The 23,900-nt window shown below is 32.5% G+C and overlaps 1 protein-coding gene across 5 annotated transcripts in view; it reads left to right on the top strand.

Moving 5' to 3' along the window:
- Positions 1-23,900, top strand: part of LOC117780358 (protein bunched, class 2/F/G isoform) — a 119,868-nt gene that overhangs the window by 92,868 nt on the left and 3,100 nt on the right. For 3 of the 5 annotated variants that reach the window (XM_034616855.1, XM_034616859.1, XM_034616860.1), the window contains one exon: positions 1,497-1,548. In XM_034616855.1, the coding sequence (XP_034472746.1) occupies positions 1,497-1,548 (52 nt within the window). Of the gene's footprint in view, positions 1-1,496; positions 1,549-15,228; positions 16,241-23,900 lie in introns of those variants that run through there. The other 2 variants (XM_034616856.1, XM_034616861.1) reach the window with 1 other exon arrangement.

Genomic DNA, 23,900 nt, shown 5'->3' with positions numbered 1-23,900 from the left:
TGGCGAGAGCTGCCAATATACTGCGACTTTAACTAACTATTGACCATGATCTATAACCCATTAAAACGTGCGCTTAGTTCAATGTACCCATTTCAACAAAAAATGCTAATCACAGTCTGACAGTCTGTCAGTCTAATCAAGAATATTGTGATTATTATTATCGCTTGGCAATTGTCAAAAGTCCTTGAAAGGTTTATTTCAATACACCAAAAAACCAGTCGTCATTTAACTTTTTTCTTCTCTCAGGCAAAACGATTGCTCAAGGTGAACAAATCTGCCAACTGGGCGAAGTTGTTAGCCATTAAGAACTTAGCTTTAGAGTCTTAAGAGTTTTAGAGTCTTTTTAAGTCTAAAATTATGTTTTAAATACTTGCCTATTGAAGTAGTTTTTTTGTAGGGTGTCATAACTTTGTTAAATATAATGTGACATGCTGATATGTTAGTTAATATATTTAGAAAATTAACTTTGACCCCGATTATATTACAACGATATTGCAAGATAAAAATGTCTCAGCTATGTTGTGTGAAAATTTTAGTCTTCTAGGTCTTATGGTTTGGGCTGTGCAATAATCAGTCAGTAAGTGAATCAGGATAAATAGATATATTTTGATTTATATCTACAAATACATTAAATTAATTTAGTTGAGAATTTATAATGGTATCCTGTTTCTTAAAGTCATCAGTAAGTATTGGAAATGATTTTTCCATGGCTGCTAAATTTTTACTTTATGTAATCAACAAATACAATTGCATAGTTATTTGTTTTTGCTGCTGGTTTGATCCAGTTTTTTTTTGCATATGTAACAAAATTAAAAGCGACTCGAACAATGGTATAATATACAATTTGTTTGGTCACTCAATAATTAAGGAAATGTACGTATTTATTTGCAACTGCTCCACTGACATGTTAAAAAGAATTTGAATAATTGACAGACCGTTGCCGAGGGGATAGAGAGGCTGACAGACTGACAGACAGACTAACGGACAATTGGACCGACAGATAAAAACTATTCAATCATTTTAATGAGCCAAACGAATTATCGAGACTCATTAGGGGTTTTTTTTTTGTGTTTTTAATCATGCTTTGCCAACACATTTGATGGCGCGACTCTTTTATTATCTCTTTTTTTTTATCTCACAAATTTTCGGCAATTTTAATGCAAAATGCTGACAATTTAATTGCGCATTTGACATTGCATTTAAATGGGGTCTCTATTATTTTCCGACTGTGCCAAAGTTTGCAAAAGTGTAGGAAGTTTTATTATCATATTGACCTCAATCCCGGCAAGGTCAAATTAAATAAACCGCATTTTATAAGTATCTCCAAGGGGTTAGACAAATCTTTTAAACTGATTAAAACCGCATCCCAAATCGCTTGATGTGCTTTTAATTGTCTGACACTGATGCTCGACAATTATTAAGAAATCGACTATATTTTTTATTTAACTGATTTATCTCATACTAATATTTCATATTTTCTATTTTTTTCTTTGTAGTGCATCTGGAACAAGTGCAGTTGCGATTGACAACAAAATCGAACAGGCAATGGTAAGTTTTTATTTTTATTTGTCATCATCATTTTATTTATAGCTTTCAGTCCTTGTCTTTTATAATCAAGCCTGTTCCGAATTCCGAACGTTTTCAAAAAGTAAAAACGAAACGAAAACGAACGTTTCACTATTTGCAGTTTCCAATTCCGAACGAAATGACAGTATGTCATCGACCGTATCAGGTGTTTTAGCCAATGAAGAAGTAGAAATTGATAAAAATAATATAAATTGCTAATTTAATTCTGCAAAATGCCGGCAATTATGGTTATTGTATGCTTGCATTTTTGTATTAAATTTATTTTTGTCACCAAATGATATCGACATAAACCAGAGTTGTCATGAATTCAAAAATAAAACCATTCAACTTTTCTCTTAAATATGAGTAAAATTACTTAAAACTATTTTTAAAATTAATTTTAAATATTTTATGTTAAATATATATTTTGAAACCGACAATTCTTGTCGATTTGCGGCAATTTCACTCGTTTTCGGAATTCGGAACCGGCCCGAATATTTAATTTTCTGTAAGAACATGTGACTTTTTCTCTCCCTATATCTCTTTGTCTCTGCTTCTCTTTCTGATAAGCAGAAGCAAAATAATCTTTATAATGTGCAATGTTGTTATTTAAAGGCAATATAAGAAAAGTCCTTATCAGAACTGTAGCCGCGAACGTTTGACCGTGAAAATGAAATAAAGAATAATAAAATAGAATTAAGTAAAAATTGTTCATCAGTGTGGACATTGAGATCACAGATAATGGAATAACTTTTGTATCTATGATTTGATTTTTAGCAAATTTGGGATCTGGTAATTGTAGATTTTTTAGCATAATATATGCTCCTATATTTAGTTAGTCTAAACTCAATTCAAGTCTGAGCACAATCCAACAGAAGTTGGTTTTTTCTTAAATCTTTCGATTGCCACTGCTCCAAAAATAGCTTGTAGTACTTCAAATCTATTTGAAATACATTTGCAGAAAATGCTTTGGACATAATAATACACTTGAATGGGACCGGCCAAAGACCTCCGAGTTGAACAACACTCAAGTGGACTTATTCTCCTCCTCATGCTCGATTCGTGATTGTCCTTAGGAGTGCAAATTTAGTTCAATTGAATTGATGTACTCGGTAATGTCAATGTACAAGTGCGCAGTTATTTTTAGACTCAATTAAAACGGCAACGATGAAAACTGAAAGATGCCAATTGATATTATTTGATTCCCTCTCTCTTTCTAACTCGACACTCTCTATACCTCATTCTTTATGTTTTGGCAGAGTGCGTTGAAATCTCCAACAACAATTTCTTATTGCTTTCAATTGAATTGCGCGTCAACTTGTGGGCGGCATTTGGTTGAGCCTGAACTCACTCCCCATTGAGATATATTGAGATAGAGCCTTGATTGTTATTGTTGCTGCTGTTCTTGAAGTGACATAATGGTCACTTTAAGCCTTGACAAGCACTTGTTAATTAAAAGCTATTCAATGAAAAAGATTATATAACGGAATCTCATTGTTTTTGCGTTGGTTTTGTTATGTGACCCCAGTCAACTTTTATAGACTGACTGTGAAGTCTAAAAATTTATTTCGAAACGTTAAAGGTACATAGCAAAGTTAGGCACACATATAAAACAATTCGATTTAAAACTCGTAACAGTGTGACGTTAACAGTTTATAATAACAGTATGACATTAAAGCAGGCAGAACTTTGTTGTGTAATGACAAAACTTTGTTTGCTTTTCAAATGTTTAACAGCATCCTCCCGCTAACAGTAGCCTTTGTTTCAAAATTAAAATTTCTAAATTTAACAGCTTCTTAGTAAAGTTAACAGTGTGACAATGCAAAGTTAATTACTTATACGACTTAATTTCGGTCTTAAATGAATCCATTCTTCAACTACATCTACTACATATACATCTACAATCTATATAGAATATTCATTCACGATTTAAATCATATGTCACAATTACTTATCATGGTGTTTTTATGATATTTATACGACCGTAATTCAACAGTAATTACAAATTGACGCAAATCATCAATAAAACAAATGGTCACTTCACTTCATTTCCCTGAGCTGAAGAAATTGCAGCTCTTAACTAATCTTTAAAACGATTGAAACACAATTTTATGGCCTTTTTATGAAGCGATCAGAGACGAGTGGTCAAAGAAACCAAAAAGCGATTGCCACATTTGTGTTTAATATTTATTTGGTGTCTTTTATGACGGATCTGGTGCTGGTTCTTTCAACTTGTTGCATGCAGTTGCAGCTGGTTGGTGTTGCAGTTGTATGTTGTATGTTGTTTAAGTCAATCAACTTTTCCTTTTGAAATCAAATGTGTCACGCTCCAGAGAGCAACTGTTGAGGCTCTGTTGTTGATGTTGTAGTTGTTGTAGTTGTTGTTATTGTTGTTTCTCTCTCCCCGCATGATGACAACCAAGTCGAAGATGACCATTATTGGTCATTTGGGTCAATTCAATTGCTCTGCACTTTCATCGGGCCAACACAAAAAATAAATAAAACGAAGAAGCAAAAAAGAAAAAACTTCATTTATCAAAACAAAACTACCATTCTGTTTTCTGTTGCCTTTCTATTCGTCTGAGAAGTTTCTTTACATCTGTGAAAGTAATTTTCATTTGTTTCACTTTTCTCGTTTTCGTTGTAACAGGATTTATTATAAGTGTACTTGTGTTTCTATTGCATTTTGACCTTGCTGTAAAATGAAATAAAATCAAATAAATATAAAATCATTTTAATCGGTCTCTAGGCTCCACCCTCTTATCAGGCTTGTTGTTTACCAAATGGCAGACATTTTGCTATGCTCTCACATTGCTTATCGCTCGCCACTCGAAAATACCATAAATGGCTAGCCAAAGCAAAAAACAAAATAATAATAATAGTAATACAATACACACACATTCATCATGTAATCACTTCAAGTACATTTTTTGAAATAATAATAATAATTATTTATTTTGATCAAATGGCCAAAGTCGAGTCAACTCTCACCTAAAAGCCCAAAAGCCTTTTCTTCGTCCGCCTTCAAAATGAAAGTCATCGATTTATGCATCATTATATCGATACTTTGAATCAAGTGTGGAGGACTATCCACCTAAAAATAGACCTGAGACATGGAATGCGCTTAGACAGGTGTATAAAACGAGATAGCGAAAGCGTTACATCTATAAAAAAAAAAAATAATAATAATATAAAAGCATTGTATGCTTTGTCTTTTTATAGCAAAGTAGATTAAAGCGCAGATAAGCTCTGTTAAAATCTGCGAGAATATAACAATTTTAATCTGTTTCAATTTGCCAATCGGTTTGAAATTTACAGAATACTGAGGTGTTTAACAATTTATGGCATTTTATTTACTTTAAAAAAAAAGGAAATTGAAAATACGATTCTTATAAAAAATTCTTAAATTTATTTTGCGTTCAACTCGTTATAGCATTTTATATTCTTCAAGAATACAGTAAAATATCTCGTCATCATAGAGTTTATAGCTTGTCAGGGGCGCAAAAATAAGAATGTTCTTTGATAATGATTTACACGCGCTGAAATGACATTTGTTTTCTGTAATTTATGTGCAGCAGATACTTTTCCTGTATTACAAAAACAGGAACAAGCAGTTGCAATAAAATATATATACATATATATATATATCGTATAAACACACGCCCTTCGAGTGGGCGGAAGTCTGACAGCTTGTTCCTTAAACGACGCTTTCGTTATTAATAAACAATATACAATTTGTTATTTAAATAAACATTTTGCTTATCAATCAATGCAGAACGATAATGACGTCACTTTTTTGCGCATTAATAAAAAGTTTTTTTTGTTTGTTTTCTTTTTTTGTATATTTTATTTTGGAATATTTAGAAGGCACACGACTCACAGTTATGTGTAGAAATATGTGAACAGATGCGATAAGAAGGAACAAAATAAACAGACAATGTGTACTTTGTAGACGGAACTAGACATGGTACTCGTACAATTGAAAGTTATCAGCATGAATACAATCATTTCGCAGATGTGAATATGTATTGTGAGTGTTGTGGTACTCACACGTTCCAATTATGTGAATTATGCTAATCTCGTGCACATTGCACACACACTAATTTATAAGTATGTACTCACATCTGAAATCTCTTCAAATAATAATAATATTTTAATCAAAACAAAACAAAGTCTAGGCGCCACTTTGCTCTGACATTTCAATGATTAAATGATTTTCTTGCAGTTGATAACGTTTTTAGGTTATTCTAATATTTATTAATTGATTTGACAACACTAGGAGGTAACAACAACAACTAAATAACAGTTGATAAGTCTGTTTAAATTACAGAAATCGAAGAGTAAGTAAATATGGTAAAAAATAAATCAAAGAATTCTCAGGAAACTTGCACTATACCTATTTATCTGTTGTGGTTCAAATTATGTGAGATATATATTTTATAATGATCAACGATTAATACCGAAACCGGGGCTGGAACCTACGATCAAAACTAACCGTTTCATTTTTAGTATAATACTATATTCGGATCCGAAATAAATTCCTTACCAAGATCCGAAAACGGATCATAACTTTGTCAAAACTAGATTTATTTTCAAAGGGAATGTCATTTTGTAAATGGTTTGCTCGCCAAATTCATTATGCATTTAAAGTTTTATTAAATTAAAAAAAAAGTATTTTCCGTCCGGATCGTGGTTGTGATTTAATTGCAAAGATCCCCCCTTTGAAATTATGAAAATTCAAATTCGCAAATTTTCACTTTTAACTTGGCAAAACCTAACCGATTTTCAAGCGGAATGTCATTTTGACCATAATTTGGCCTCTAAATTTATTTTGTATTCAAATTTTATTAAATTCGTGAAAAAATTATTTTCCTCTAGATCTCGATTTCGATGATAAGGGTCCCCCCTTTGGAATTTTGAAAATTCAAAATTTTAAATCTCAAGTTTTCACTTTAATTCAACTTCTTAATTAGTATAAAATAGCACTTTAAATTTGAATCTGAGACCTTTCATAATTTTGTACAAAATCAGGCAAAATTGGTAAAAAATTTTGACTTGTAAAGTGGCTAGATGAAAGGTTCGACCAACTTCAAGGATATTCAAATTTTACTTTTTAAGCATATCAACTAAATGTCTTTAAAATTAATTTCCCAAACAAAATAGGCAAAATACTCGAAATACTGTCAATCTATTGGAGGTCTTTATTTATTGATAATATATAAAAAACTTTTTCATATTCTTCAACGACCTTTTTCACTTTTAAGCTTATCAATTTGTCTAAATTCAAGCAACAGGCCAATTATCAAATTTCCTCAATATATGACAGCAAAAAAACAGATATTTAACAGTTAAGGAAACAACTTGAAAACAACAAGATAAGATGAATCGAGCAAGAGTGTGTGTAAGAAAGAGAGAGAATCAGACGATAATGCAACTTAATGACTTAATGACATTTATGGTGTTAATTTTTCAGTGCTTTTAAGCCTATTTAACTGTCTCCGCTGCGGGCAAAGGGCGCGGTTTATAGAAGTATTATTTTTCAACTTGGAGTAAAAGCAACACCAAAAGCCATAAACAACAATACATACAAATCTATGGGGTAGGGGAAAAGCAATAAACGATAAGATAAAAACACAAAAATAAAAACACGTTGGCCAGGTTGTGTTCAGCTCTGTTCAACTGCCGGGTTTTTACCACTCTGTGTTGCTCTATTTGTGCAAGTGCTTTTGAGTCTCGAAAGTGAAAAACAAGAATTTGTAGAACAACAACAAATTGTTGCTAAATACTGTATTTTTATGCTCCGCCAAAAGATAATAGACAAGTGGCTTACATAACAATGTTGTTATGACATCTGGCGAACATATTTGCTTATTATTAGAGTAGATGGAAAGGCCAACAGTTGTCTGGCAAAAAAGTATTTATTTACTGTTGAGACATGCGCTTGGACACGAAATCAAAGCTGATATGCTGTCACAATCAAACCATTTATTAGTCTACTATCTGTATCTGTAGTTAATGTTAAGTAAGGGCCTCCTCTATAAAAATCCGGACACAAAGTTAGCTAGTTTTTTAAAACAATTTAAGTTTTTTTCCAAATTTGAGTATGCACGATTGTTATCGATGATTATGCCGTGCTTTATGCAAAGTTTCGATAAAATCGTTGCATCTATTGCAGAATGGTAAACAATGGAAAAGGCGCAACGTGATAAAATTGTGCACAATTTCTTAGAAAATCCCGATTGGTCACTTTCAAAGATCGGAAAAACTTTGAAAATCGCCAAGTCAACCGTGTGTGATGTTATAAAACGTTTTAAGGAGACTCACACTACAAATAGAGCCAACCACCAAACTTTAAAACATGGTTGTAGAAACCGTTATCTAAGAGCAAAGGTAATAAGATCATTGCGAGCAAATCCTGAATTGAGTGACGGTGATAGAGCAAAAAGACTAAAAACAAGCGCTTCCACTATTCGACGAATACGACTTTCCGAAGGTATAAAGGCCTACGTATGTGTAAAAAAATCCTAACAGGTCGGATAAACAAAATTTAAACGCAAAACACGTGCTCGTTTGCTCTACGACCAAGTTCTTACCAAATTTCAAGGGTGCATAATAATGGATGATGAAACGTACATCAAAATGAATTTTAAGCAGCTTGCAGGCCGAAAATTTTACTATGCCTATAAACGTGGATGTGTTGCCTCAAAATTTAAAAATATACCGATGGACAAATTTGGAAGGAAAGCTTTAATATGGCAAGCTATCTGTAGCTGCGGTCTGAAGTCGCGCTTTTGTAACAACATCATCAATGACGTCAGAAGTGTACGTGAAGGAGTGCATGCAAAAACGCCTTTTGCCATTTATACATATGCACCGATCACCAGTAAAGTTCTGGCCTGATTTGGCGACGTGTCACTATTCAAATACGACGAAGCTGTGGTATGAAGCAAACCAGGTCGATGTGCTACCGAAGTGGCTTAACCCACCTAATTGTCCTGAGCTTCGTCCTATCGAAGATATTGGGCAATCGTTAAAGGAAAATTGAAAAGGAGTGGTAGTATTGTCGAAAATGAGAAATCAATGCTGATTGCCTTTAACAAATACGCTGCGAAAGTGGACAGAAAATGTGTGCATAAGTTAATGTCAAACATTAAAAAGAACACTCGCCATTTTATTCGCTGTAAACAAAATTGAATAATTTTTTGTAATAAATATAAATGCAAAGCATCCTCTTTAGATTAAACTTTATTTCATTAGAATCGAACAACAGGTAAGAAAGTTATAGCCTGATTTAAGTGTCCGGATTTTTATTGAAGAGGCCCTTATCTGTAGCTTTTGCTCTAACTGCACACCAGTGGTGTCATTTCCGCTTTTTTCCCGTCAGATTTGGCTTTTTTTTTTAAGTATGATTGCTGGAAAAATTTGAAAAACAGCGGGCAGTGGGAATTCTAGATTTTTTTGTTTGCAAATTTAAGCAGCTTTTTTTATTTCACTTTTTTAATTTTTAACTTTATTAATTTAAAACAAACAACACATTATTTTATGAAAATCAGCTTTTTTCTTAACTTTTCTCCCTGGGACTCCGCTATTTTTTGGTTTTTTATTTCGTTGATCCAGTTTTTTTTTGATCAGACAAAAATGACACCACTGCTGCAAACTTTGAACCAGTCGACTGACGTCACTCGCTTTATGGCTTAGTCTATAGTGCTAATTAGTTGCGGCACTGACAGAGGCTTAGACACTGCGTGTTTATCATTCGATCTGACAACAACAACAGCAAAATAGTAGCTAATTACATATTGAGATCCGCTTATTAGAGACGGACTCGTGAACCAAAATAATCGGATTTAGTATGGGCAGAAAACATTGCTTCAAGTGAAAGTTAACGAAGAAATGTAAGGTTCGCTCAAGCGAGGAAAAAATAAGAAATAAAAATGCAATTCATAAGAAGAGAACAAGTTAATTTACTAGACACAAACAGCTATAAATAATATTGCACGATCAAATTATCTCAGCTATGTTGTGTGATAACTTCAGCCTCCTTGGTCTTACGGGTTGGGCCGTGCAATGCTTAGTCATGAGTTGCAAAATTTATAGCATATACTCAGAGTAAGGATGGTATTATAATCAGGCCTGTTACGGTTTTCACTTTCGGCAAGATTTGTCGGAAGTGAAAATCTTTAGCCTGTTCTTATATCAATTTGGAAATATTTTGCGTATTGAATTCATTGTGAGCTGGTGAATTTAAGTCCAATAAAGTGATAAAATATAATTTTAAAATGCTTAGCCCAAATGCAACGTTAATAATTAAATTTTTTAAGATCCGATAAAATAGGAAGTGAAAATGTGAATGTGAATGTGAAGTATATTAAAATCTTACAAATTCAAACATAGAGATAAAGGTTTTCGATCAAATTGCTGACGTCATTGGCGGCAGCTTCAGATTGCAACACAAAAGCGGAGGTGCAACATTTGCTTTGTTGCAGATGCAACTCTGAGTCAATTGTGCACTATTAAGAACTGAAAAACTAATAGAAGTTCTCCATAGAATTTGACATTTGATGCAGCTTATTATTGTTAATGTTTTTGGAGGTCGGCGACTTTCAATTCGTGTGAAATGTAAGACAAGTGTCAAAGTGTGAGTAAAGCGAAAATTGGCATAGAATTTCACAACAAGTTTTGCTGATGAGCTCACCTTGCCACTGAGGAGTGGGGAAAAACCTGTGACTCAGTCATGCAACAATTCGCAGGAAAAACGGCTCGATGCTAAACTTTGTTGCAATTAAATGCATCGTAAATGTGGCCAACAATAACAACAGCAACAAGAACAACAATTAGGTGTCGACATGCCACTTTTGTCTTACCACGAAATGGGCATGAGATACTTTAGCTATTTAGTTGTTTCGTCTAGAATTTTCATTTCACATTCAAGGTCATGTGTCTTTTGTGATGTTGCCAAAACCGAGGCACCCCCTTCCCACCCCACGCTAAAAAAAAACATGTTTAGACAATGTGACGACATTGTATCTTGTACTCACAGATACATACATATTTACTGGCCTAGACAGCGTCGTTTATCGATAGCCTTAGATGCAGTTTTGCCGTCAACGTCGAGTTGAAAGTGGGTCAGTTTTATCGCCCAACTGTATTCACAGTATTCACAGTTTGTGCTTGCTATGCACTCACTTGCATTCGTTTGCTATTTGTTGCTAAGCGGACTCAACAAAACTGTACTCGTTATGTGCAAAGTGCGCTCTCAGCAACACTCGCAATTCTCTTGCTTTTTCTTACGAATGCAACGTCCTTGATTAGGCAAACCACTCCCAATAATTGCACGCTTATCAACACTTGTTTATCAACACATAAAAACCCTAGGGAAGCAGAAAATATGTGCTTTGTTGTGGGGCTGCTTATCGTTCAGATTTATTAATTTAAAGTTAGTTAAAGCTCCACTTGAACTCTCTTTATCTCTCTTTTACATACAGTATGTAAAGTAACTAAGCAACTGAAAATTCTTTAATTTAATTATATTTTGCAAAATAAATACTTATTTTGTAATTAATTTAGTTTTTACAATTTTATTACAGTTGCTTATGGTTCTTTAACAAAATTATAAAGATGTAATAAGATTCTATGGGTTTAAATATTAAAAAAAAAATAATATTGTATTTGTGAATTTGTATCTGTGTGAAAACAATTACTTGACTAACTGCATGTACGTGTTTTCATTGTCAAGACAATTACTCTACATACTGTATGCATACTTATTCTCAACAGCTGCTCTCATTTTCACTATATTTTATGCCAAAATTAATTAGACAGCTTCAGCAAATGGCGACGACAAGAAAACAAGGCAATTTTCTACACTGATAAAAAAAAATGTTCCAAAATCAAAATTTTGGTTTTAGAACTAAGTTTTTTGGTCTAAAAAATGCGTCGAAAACATAAAATTCTTAAATTAAGAGAACACATCATGATTTTAAGAACATCTTAAATAAGACCAAGCTCTTATTTTAAGAATAAATGTTCCTAAAATGTAAATCAAAAAATAAAATTGATAAAATTATTCGTTATATTTATAATTTTTACTTTAATTTATTTATTTACATTATATTATTTTTTTTTTAAATTTTATAAATATTATTTTAATTTGTTACGAGTGGGATTCGAACCGCCGCCTACTGCTTCACAACTGAAGCGGTCTCTCTAACCAGAGCGCCACGGGGCCACCATTTCGGTACGAAATAGTTAACAAGTTAAGATTTTTATTCTTATATTAAGATTTTAAGATTTTTTAGATTAATAATTTTAGTTTTAGTAAATTGGTCTTAAAATAATCTTATTTTAAGAACAAAATATTTAAGATGTATGTTCTTGATTTTAGAAGTTGTTCATATTTTCAGTGTACCGTTTTTATTCTTTTGCCAGTTTCCTGCTGCTAAAGCTAAATCTTGACAGACACGGAACTAGAAAGAGACGAGTATTAAAAATATCACAATTGATTTACTCGAATTGCCAAAAACAATTTGTGCCAATTTTTGGCAATCATTTATTTAAAATTATTTGCCTAAATTAAAAAATAGCAACAATAGCTGAACGCGTAAACAAAAACCGGCTAAATCTCAAATGATCCACACTTTGTCTTTCAGATACACATATGTATCTATAGGTATCTATGTGTATATTTTTGCATGTATGCGTATATAATTTATGCCTTATTATTATTGTTTGTTTATATCATCAACAATAAACAGATTTATGCAAATTACAAACCGTAACAAACAATATTTTCGCATATGTGAATAAATTTTTAACCAATTCGATGGCGCCTGAATACAAATTAATGTTAAACAGGTCTAAGAAAAGGGTTAAAACATACCGAATTGCAGATGCACTATGATAGCAAATTGTAAATGTAGATAAGTTAAAATAAATAATATTATTTTAGTAGATGGAGAAGAAGACTTTAAAGTGGGAAACTTTTCAAGTTTTATCTCAATTGTTTTTGTAATCTTATAATTATAAAAGTTATCTATATATATAAAACTTAGTCCCCACTCACTGACACAATAGCTAAGACTAGCCTGAAACGCTGCTCAACTCTGAACTGAACTGTGTATCAAATAAATTGATATATTGACACAATGACCTTTGTGCTATATATGTATTTACGAACTTAAGCGCTGATGTCTTCCGTATATTGTTAATTGCATGCGATTTGAGATATAAATCACATCAATTATGCGTTTGTATGAGGAAACAATCTTAAATGGGTTTCTAATTCCGATGTCTGAACTCTGAATAATATTAATAGTGTTTTTAATCATGACCAAAATGACCTTTAAAAGTGTTTTCAACTTTTATGGAATCAAACTTGCCCAATTTCTGTTTTGCCATTGATTTAATGCAAAAAACCCAATAAAATGGTCGTCAAGTGGGCGTGTCTCTCTCTCTCTCTCCCTCCCTCTTTCAGCAACGGCAGGTGCAATACTAAAGAGTTGACAAATTTCTTTTTCTTTCTGTCCCTCTCACAAAATTGTGCCACTTAACAACAACTAGAAATGTCAATCAACTGCCAACTGTCAACCTGCACTTGATATACCCCCAAAACATACAACAATAGCATTTACAGTCACTCACAAAAGTTTTTCCACACTTGAACAAAAAAAATTATACATGTATGCCAACATATTATATATATTTTAATGTTACGCCTTATTTGTTGGTTGCCAAGCGCCAATTTGTTGTTGCTTAAAAATCAACTTATATTTATATGTATAAATATAAATAATAATACTGAAAAATGACAAAAACAGTTGTTGACCTAATTAACTTTTTGGCATTCGAAACACTAAAAAAACAAAATGCGCTAAAAATCAGCTCATAACAGATGTCTAAAAATAATTCAGCAATAAATACATAAAAATATGAAAATATATAATTATTTCTCAGGTTAAGAAACCCATCAAGAAATAAGGTATGAAAAAGTAAAACTGAAATATAAATAAAGAGCTGTAGAAAAATTCTAAAAAGATGTGTTTGATTAAGAGTTCTAAGTAAACTTTAGATATGTATAGTATTTAATATAATAAATATGAACATTAGTCATAATCTGAAACGTCTTTGAACATGGCGAAAAAATAGCCTAACTACATTCACTTATAGATGGAAAAACAAATAGTTGGGTATGCGATTTATTAAATATCGTATATAAAAATTGCAATAAGTTCTTGGAGTGGATGTCAATTTTTGTTTTTGGGAGCATTGCATTAAATCTTTCGACTATTATCGGTAGTACAAAATCAATAGCAGATAAGTTTGTGCAATTTTCCTAGAGTTTCCGCCCACTAAACCTCCTTAACTTATTTTAATTCTTTGTAGGGCATTGTGGTTAGACTTTAAAAATTTCTCCATATATGTTTATAAGTATTATTCAAGTGCCTTTTATTTTATTTTTTTTTGCAAATGTCGTAGTCCGTCGCCAACAACTAATTGAAATGCGTTTGTTCATCGATTCAAGTTTTATTGAGTTGGGGACCAGTTGAACAAGTTGCGGGTCGAAAGTTGTTGTTTTTGTTGTTGTTGTTGTTGTTGTTGTTGTTGCGTGTGCGTGGCATGTGTCTGGCGACTTTTTGGCCGAGAGACTCGAGAGACACACCTACCTGAGTAACCTCGTCCCAATGTACGTTCGGGCCATATATACAAGTACAATATATATTTGGCCATGATCGCAAACACCAACATACGAATACGAATATGAAACGCGTTTGCCTTTTTTGCATATTTCGATCTCGATCTCAATTTTTGTTGTGCGTCTCTGAGAGCAACGTTTAAAATTAGATGCTTTTGCAATACGATGATTAATTTTGTATGTCTTCTTTCATCACGTGTTGCCTGTTTGTGGTCGTTGTTGTGTTTTTTTATACTTAAGCATTTCAAATTGGCATCAATATGTCATCTAAAATTTTGCAAATTAGGCCTACAAAATTGTTTAACATATGCGCACAACTTTGGAAAGTTTTTAAATGCAAATAAACCGAACAAAATATTACACTTGCAGAGAATTAGAGACTTTCCATTTCTATTCGCTGAGTAAGTCAGGACAGAGAGTTATAGCAGTAGTAGTAGTCCTAGAAAAATCAAAGACTTTTGTAACGGCTAAAGATATACATAGTCCTCATCTGACATTAAATCTATAAATTATATATGCTTATTATAAACTTTATGAAATTACATAGAAATGCCTGCTTGTGACATTTATACTTGATGTATGACTATATAATAAATATATACATTTTTATCATTTCTATAAAAAGTGCACGATTCTCTATATCTCAAGAAATTCTATATAAACTGAACACAACGATTTCTCGTTCATTTGCTTCCGTGTTAATAATTTAGCTTAGAAAAACTAAATGGGAAAAAGAAAACAATATTTTGCCACGTTCAATTTGCTTGATGGGAATTTTATAATTAGTCTTCAGAGGAAATTAATAAAAATGAAAACATTTTTATGATCTCGGTCCCCAATGGTCTCCTATATCATCAGCTGTTGACAGCTTAGTGTCTAATTTTTCTGGGAATTCTTTAAGAATATATAATCTACATTTTGTTTATTTATTTTTGATACATTTGCCACACTCTCTTCTCTTCTCTTTGCAGGTAAGCAAACATAATCAAAACAATAATAAATGAAATCACACATGGTCTGCGTAAGTCAATTAGTTTCTTATAAAAGATAGCAAATTGAAATTTTTCCAGACAATTGTCAATGCTCTCAATGAATTTCAATAAAGAATAAAGTAATATTCCATAGAAAAGAAATCAATTGAATAGTTTAAAAAGCAACGAGAACTATGAAGTTGATCATTAGAGAGGGGGGATCGATCAAAACAACATAAAAATCTGTAGACGATTGCCAAAAATAGCTATAAAGAACGCAGCAAAACAAAAGCAACAAGAAACATAGGGAGAATGATAGAATAACAAGCAAAACTGAAAACTTTGGCTAGCAAAACAAAATATGTAATTAAAATATTTCGCATTAACTATGCGATGAGGCGATGAGATGGTATGACATGCGAGGGCTGTTTAAAAGATAGTTGATTAGGTGTCTCAGACGAAATCCGAATATATTTAAAGATATGTAGGAAAAAGAAATAAAAATGTAGGATGTCAAAGTAAGGAAGAAAGATGAACATTAGAACGGTTAGTTTTGTGACAGCCCTCGCGTATATCATCAGATCATCAGACTTCCACACTGTAAATAGGGTCGAATATAGTATGAAATAATAGGAGTCTCTGCTATTGTGTTTTCGCCTTCAATCATTGGCCTTGAATAATTCATGATAACTCTTCTTTTTCCTTTTATTTTCTGCCTTCTTTTTGCTGTTGTTGTTGTGTTTGGTGAGCCTTTTGTTGTGATTATTGTGGTGCCCTGTTAAAATTTTCATTAATTTTTCAGCGCGTTCTTTGCATGTATTTTTCATTCCTCTTTGGCAGCTTATTTGTTTACGAACTATTTGCGTTAGCATAGAGCCCAAAGTTGAAAGCGAAAGAATGAATGACAGAGAGTTAAAAGAGAGATAGAGAGAGGAATAACGAACGGGAAGTATTTGGGGAGTGCTGTAATGTGATAAGCAAAGCTCTTTTGGGACCATAAATAGTGTCGTAGGTAAGAGAAAAAAATAACTTGAATCGTACCATATCAATTAGAAGCTCTTTGAATTGTTATATAACAGAACTATCACATATTTAATTGAGTTTTATAAATACCTTTAAGGTATTATTTTATTTAAAATTGATTTTTTTTTAAAGAGAATAGTGAGTTATTTTGTTCCCCAACTGACGTAAAAAGAAATGTTATTAAAGAATTATCTTAATTAAATATTTTAAATGGTAATAATCAATAATTAAGTAGTAAATAATTAAGTAGTTGTTCTAAGTTATTTTTCTTAAATGTCTCTTAAAAATTTGATATTAAAGTCAGATATTTGATTATCTCATTACCATTACCTGAAACCGCATTAACAGCACATCTGCTATTTTATATAAGAAAAGCATACATGCCTGTAACATTTTACAGCACTTTACACTGTAAAGTTTACAGTCTATGAAACATTTTCCAAAATGTAAACCTCATTGCACTTTAGAGCTCCGTACATTCCACATAAAAATGACATCACATAAAAAGGCTCATAAAAGTAAATAAATAAAAAATGCATCTATCAGTTAACTGGCAACTGTCGGTCAAACAAATTGAAACGCACTAAAATAAATTACAAATGCAATTAACTCAAATCGCCAATCCGTTGAGATTGTCTGTCTCTGTATCTATGTATGTCTGTTGCAGTTGCAGTTGCAACACAAATAGTTGTTGTTGTCTGACATGGCAGACACATAAAGCGATTTACGATTTGCCTTGTGACTAGCAGATTGCGGATTAGCATGTGGCACAGGTAGTAAAGTAGACTCCGTACAATTGAGACAGAGTCGGAGACTGAGACCCGAACTTTTCTTCTACTTCTGTTTCAGACGAGACCCGCTAATTGCATTCGAATGCGCAAATTAGCTGTAAACGATGCCTGATGGCTAATTCAAAATTGGTTGAAGGCGCCGACAAATGTGCCACGTGTGGCAATTAACTCTGTTTCAGTGTGTCCCCAAAGCAAACGTTGAAACGACGTTCCCTGTCGTTCAAATCCGAGGTCACACACACTAAAATAGCAGATCATAAATTTGGTATGCTCTACAGTGAGAGTATTATCGATCAGTGGTGAAAGATGTAACACATTGAAAGATAGTTCTTTTAATGCATAAAAGAACAGTGATGGCAAAAAAGATTTAATATTTCAACTTTGATGCAGAATCAGAATTAGAGGTTAAATAATGAAAAAAAAATGACATTCTGCAAATAAATCGGTTCAGTTTTGACAACGTTATAGCCGTTTGAAGTTTTTGAAAAGCTATTATATTTCTATGATTATTTAATAGACTATTTTCTCGGTATCTGAGAGAATCTAGCAGTTCTCTAGAATGTATCCATTTGATACAAATGTCATGTCCAAAACATCTGCTCTCATTTGTTTTATTGGCTACACGTTTCTAGCCATTAACTGCGCGTCCTTTCTGCACACAACCAACGAAAATGATTTTTATACTATATCATTTATTTAGCTGTGTGTTTATTTTTGCGCGTGTCAGTTGAATAAACTTTCCCATTGACCTGAATTTTTGTATTTTAAAAATAAATGAAAATGAGAATGCTTATGTTGTTCATTAGTTGTATGTACATTTGATTGCAGTTTCAATTTATTATAATTCTTAAGCTAACTCGCTTATCCTTGTAACCATTCCATTTCTTCGTATTGTCTCAAGTTTTGGGTTAAGGCCAAAAAGAACCTGAAAGTTTTCCATTCTATTGAATTGTGAGTGTCATTTGCAATTATCAAATGTTCCTTTGTATTTTGCCGCCATTTTTTCCTAATTGAATATTTGTGAGTAGTTTTCTTATTTCGGCACCGATCAACCTAATTTAGAACTGTCAAAGTCTTTGGCAAATAGCTTTATCCCCCACAATACGTAGGCTGAGCTGTCAAATCTACTTTCTATATATTATAGATGACCAAAATATATGTTCATATTGGTTTTTCTAATATTCTTGGCACGCTTTTCACAAACATTTTCAGGCGAAAGGAAAAGTTTTCTTTTTCTGATCACATCAAAATGCGTCACCTTTTCCGCTTTTCCACTTATGTTCCCTTATTTCCTCCATTTCCCACCAAATGTCGCGTGGGTGGCACATAACTTGTAGTTTCAAATGCAATTTAATTGCACACAATTCGCAGAGCACTTGCTAAATTCATAAAAACTAATTACCCAATTTCTTAGCTAGATTTGATTTTTGAATAAACATGTGTACATGAATTAATCAAATTGCATTAAAAGATCACTAATTGACATGATCAAGAAGTTTCTATCTCTTTTTTTTTTTGAAAAATATATTAAATGTGAGATGCGAAATTGTACTTTTTTCCAAACGGAAAAAATGTAAGACAATAGAATGTATTATTTAAAGTTTTTCAAATAAAACAGTTTCCACAATTCTTTTCATATTTGACTTTAATTTTTATTTCATGCAAGAATTGAATGAAGAACGTTTTATTTGCTTCTTTCTTTATATATTTCTCATGCTATCTTTTTTATTGTGTCGCAGTCTTCTTTTTTTGTTTTGCCAATATTTCTGTTCAGGGCTGTTCAAACTGCTGCTATTGAGCTCGTTTAGCATTTTATTAGTATTTCCTTTGATTGGCTCTTTGATGCAAATGTTACTCGTAGATACAATTGGCTTATTGACTGACTGCATGCAGCAGCTGTTCCTCTGTATCTGTATCTGTGTAATATAGTAGATATGAGAGTAACTGAGTATCTGAGTTCTGTTTAGTTGTTGCTTAATAAGGATGGCTTTATCTAGCGATATCTTATAGATACACAAAGCAGAAGCACCTCAGTTTAGTTTATTGATGATCCATTCTAATTTCTATGCAAATATCAATTGCAGATCTATTTGTTATGGTCAAATATACAAGTGTATTTTAGGCATGTCAAGATACAAATTCAAATATCTTTTTTCAGGTATATTTATGTGCTACCTGAGATAAACACAAAATTAGCATACACGACCACGAGTGTGTATTTGTGTGTGTATATGTGTGTGTGTTTAGCATGTGAAACTCATTCCCAACTCAAGTCTGTTTACCTGTTTTTTGTAGGTAAACAAATGTGCTAATTGTTGATTATAGAACTAAACAATCTCAGTCGACGTTATTGTGAACTGTTGTGATCTATTTACCTTTGAGTTAATCACGCAAATAGTGTGTGCAGCTGATAAGCTGATAAGCTTGCCAGACAATCGGACTAGTTGATAAGACTCTATGATTTAAATATATTTACTATTCTCACTGTTTCTCAAATTTATGCGCGATCTTTGTGCTTGGACATTTTGTCGTATTTGTGTGTTATTTTGATTTGTTTTTAATGAATTTCAATTGCCGGCCATTTAGCGGAAAACACACTCGATATCGATACGTCAGCAGTCCAATTAAAAAATGAGACTCAAGCACTTGCCCAAAATCAAAACAAACACTCAAGTATGTCTCTATTTCTATTTGTCGTTATCTGCCCTCTCTTTCATTATAAATGCTTATGCATACTGATTTAAACAAGTTCGAGGCGAAATTCTCGACGATTAGACATTTTCAACTGATTATAAGTTTTTTCAGTTTGTTCAGTTCCGTTTGCCTGATTGGCTTGGCTTTACTGATAACGACAGATGAAACTGTCAAACCGATGCCAAATTCAATAAATGGCACAGCTGTCAATACGTCAGTACATCAAAATCATCTCAAATGTCGCTTTGTGGCTTCTTGGCAAACGTTTGCCATGGCAAACGCATGGAAAATGAAAAAAAAAATTTGTGACAGGTGCCTGATCAAAATAAGAGAAAGATAGGAAAGAGGAAGAAAACAGATGAACAGTTATGGACAGCTCACAAATTTCATTTATAATAAGAATTTTTAAAATAGAAATTGGTTTTCTTATTTTGAATTTACTTAAAGAAGTTAAAATAATATCTTGATCTTTATCAAAATTTAAAAAAAAAATTCCCTATTTTTTTGATCTAAATAATAATATGTGTATTAGAAATTATATTCAAGTCTGTATTTTGAAATGTTTTCAAAAAATTTCTAAATTCTAGATATATTTTTTCAAGTTTTTATTTATTTGCAGTCCTTAAATTACTTGACTTACAAAACGAACTCAAATACTTGATTTTTCGACAGTTTTCGTTTTATTTGTATTTGTGTCTGTTCTCATGAGTCGCTGTCACTTTAATAGCGTCACATAACAACCCTCTTTGTTCAACTCATTTATAAATGGCATAACCTAAACCTCATTACAATTGTTTACCACCAAGTTTTAAAAACCTTTGCACATTTGCACAATAATTATAGCATATATAACACTGGGAGAACCCCCTTTTCTGAACAAACTAAACTACGGCCCTGGGTTAACCTTCACTTGGGGAGACTGCATGTCTACGAGAATGTTTTAGAAGCACATTTGTTTATTTGCTGTTGTACATTTGTGTGCTGTAAATGAGTTTAGTAAAATTCATGATATTTTCTATTGATAAGACAGAATCCGTTGCTCAATTATCTTATCACTCGTCAGTCTCAAAGTCCATTCAAAGAGGCTGCAATCCATTAATTTATATACACCGCAACGCGCCGTAATGCGATTCAGAATCTGAATCGGATTTAGCCGGAATATTGCCTACGTTAATTGGTCAGCAGTACAAGTTGGCAACGCGGAATCCATTAAATACACCTACAGTTAGTCAAGTAATTGATTTGACAAAGCATAAAATGTAGAGACCCTTTTATTATGAAAGAATGGATTTTAAGATTACATTTTTATAATAAAAAAATTTTTTTATATTTTAAAAAAAGATTTTTTTTTTTGACAAAATAAAACGGAATTTTACTCTTTGTCAAAATAATTACTTGACATGCTGTATACAGATTCTCGAGATTTTCATCTCCTCCCTTGCTTTACACGCGTTGACCGCGTGCCAAATTCGAATAGAAAACAGAACAAGAACAGAATGTTAGAAATAATAGAAATTCTATTGTAATTTTCCAAACGATGCAGTCACTTTTATTGCAATTTTTATATATAGTATATATATTTTTTTTGTTTGTAAACAACAAATAAAATTTCCACACGCTTTTATAAAAATAATACATTTTTTTAATCACTTGTCAACTATGTGATGCGGGGGAGGTTCTTGCCTCTAGGGGCTTGTGCTCACTTAATTGTAGAGCTGCCCTCCGTACTTACCCCCTTTTTTACTCATTTTTTTACACATTTTTAAATAAATATTTATAGTTAATAATTATTATCAGGGGTAGTAAATAAATTTGAGTGTATATTTTTAAATGTAAATAACATAAGTAAATTCTGAAGTTAACATGATATGTTAAGCTTAACCGCAGGATTTTAAAACTTCATATGGTAAGGATACATTGCTAATGATAATTGTTTGTTGAAAAATATATAAAGTAAAGTACTTTTATTCTGAAATGTTAGATCTATTGTTACCCACTTTTAAGCCCTAATTACCGAGAGTTGTTATCATCTTTCACACTATAAATGTTTATGCTCTTATGTCATATGTTAAAAGTTTCCTTCTACGAATTCTACGCAGTTGTCAGTTTCGCTATCTTTGATTTGGTTTCTGGTCACACACAGAGCAAGCAAATTGTTCAGATGCGAGAGTTTTTACTTACTACATATGTATGTGTATAGTATTTGTTTGTACAAATGTGCATTTAATTATTGTTGGTTGTTGTTTGTTTATTTGTTTTCCTTTCATAATTTATTACATATTTGTTTACTTTATTTATTTTTTTTTTTACAATTTGCCGCCTTAATGCGGATGTTTTTTGTACAATTCGTTGCCGGCATTTTGTGCTATGGGAAATTTACAGACTTGTGTTTATGCATTAAATGGAATTGTATTTGTATTTGTATCAGTATGTGCTGAGCTTTGGCTGAGCTTTGGGGAGTAAGAGAAGAAGAAGGTTTCTTCGACATGCGCATGAAATCGATACGTTCCATGTTCCCATGTGTTGAATTTGAACACAGTTGTTATTGTTATTGTTTTTAACAATTTGTTTTGCAAATTTGCAAGCCCTTGAATTTGGTGTGTTTACTGGTTTGTTGTTCTCTACCCAAAAGCGGAAACAATTGCCTCGATTATATAAACTGCATTTCAATTTCAACTCAAAACAAACTACGATGAAAGTGTTTTTTATATTTTTAGTGCTCTCAGCATAAAACGCAATGCGCAAAAGGTAGAAAACACCACCAGCAATAACAACAACACCAACCACACCACCAAATTGTTGTTGTTGTTGTTGAAACCACCGCATGCTTGCTTGAAAAAAAGTATCTATAAGAACGCGTAGTGGCATTTGCTCACTGAGGAGTTGTTGTTTTTTATTGCTTTTATGATAAAAATAAAAAAAACAGCAATAAATTGTCGTAAAGTTTTTGCGACGCGGCGCAAAAGTGTCGAAGAAACAGCGAACCAAAAGAAAAGAAACAAAACGAATCGAAAAGTAAAAACAAGAAATACGTATTAGCACAAAATTTGTCAAGCCGAAAACGAGTGGCAAATGCTTTGTATAAAATATATGTACATATATAGACAATAAAAAAATAGTTTATTTATTAATAATGAAAGAAATTTGCTCATGCGTAGTTTTTGTGGCTGAAGTAAATAAATACATAAATAAATAAAAGCATGTAAATTATTAAGATGAGTCGCGTCAAAACAAACAGAGAGCAAACAGGCCAACAACAGAGCTGTCAGAAAATACTTATAGATAAAGATACACACCCGTCTATGAGATACACACACACACAGCTGTAGCTGTCGCAACATGGCGCGCACTCCCAAAAATAAAGCGACAGATACAGGCCGCTCTCTCACATACGCTTTCGTGCGCGTGCTCGCTCTCGATCTCGCTCTCTTGTGCACACACTCTCTTTCTGTCTCTCTCTCTCTCTCTCCCCCTTGTGGTCTCTCAGCGCTGCCATTTTATATAAAATCGGACGATAATTGCGAGCAGACGTTCAGTCGCCAGTTCAACTCGCAACCCGCAACACACTAAGCAAAATTCTACATAAAAAAAATAAACTTTTTTATACAATAATATAAATTGCTAATAAGTTAAAAAATACATGTGCAAAGCCAAAAAGAGACTTTTTGAATTCAATAAATTCAAGACTCCAATTAAATAAATAACAGAGAATAAGCATATTCAATAACGTTAAGCGTCAACTTACAAAAGCAAAGAAAAAGCTCTTGGCAAATGCAAATGCAAAAGCAAAAGCTCTGCGCCGGTCTCAAAAATTACCAAAAGCTACGCAGCGAACTCAGACAGTGCTGAACTCTTAACGTGAAAACACACAGCGCAAAACCAAATCGGAAAAAAACGGACAAGAGAAGCAAAGAAACAAGCACAAAACAAAAATATCAATTATACTAAAAAATTATAATAAAGAAATATCAATTATAAAGAAAATAAAAAATCTTTGCAACTGTGATATAAACTAATCATTTTATTATAATTAAAGTGTGCGACAAGTGTACAAAGAAAATAATCTGAAAACTGAAATACTCTATAAAACAGACTGAGTGAGAAAGAGAGAAGGAACACAACAGTGAAATACCAAATATTAGTGTGTAAATCAACAGAAAAAAA

Source organism: Drosophila innubila, assembly GCF_004354385.1.
Source record: "Drosophila innubila isolate TH190305 chromosome 2L unlocalized genomic scaffold, UK_Dinn_1.0 4_B_2L, whole genome shotgun sequence".
Classification (NCBI taxonomy): Eukaryota; Metazoa; Arthropoda; class Insecta; order Diptera; family Drosophilidae; genus Drosophila; species Drosophila innubila.
The sequence above is the reverse complement of the archived record's forward strand: the minus strand, read 5'-3'. Positions and strand labels throughout refer to the sequence as shown.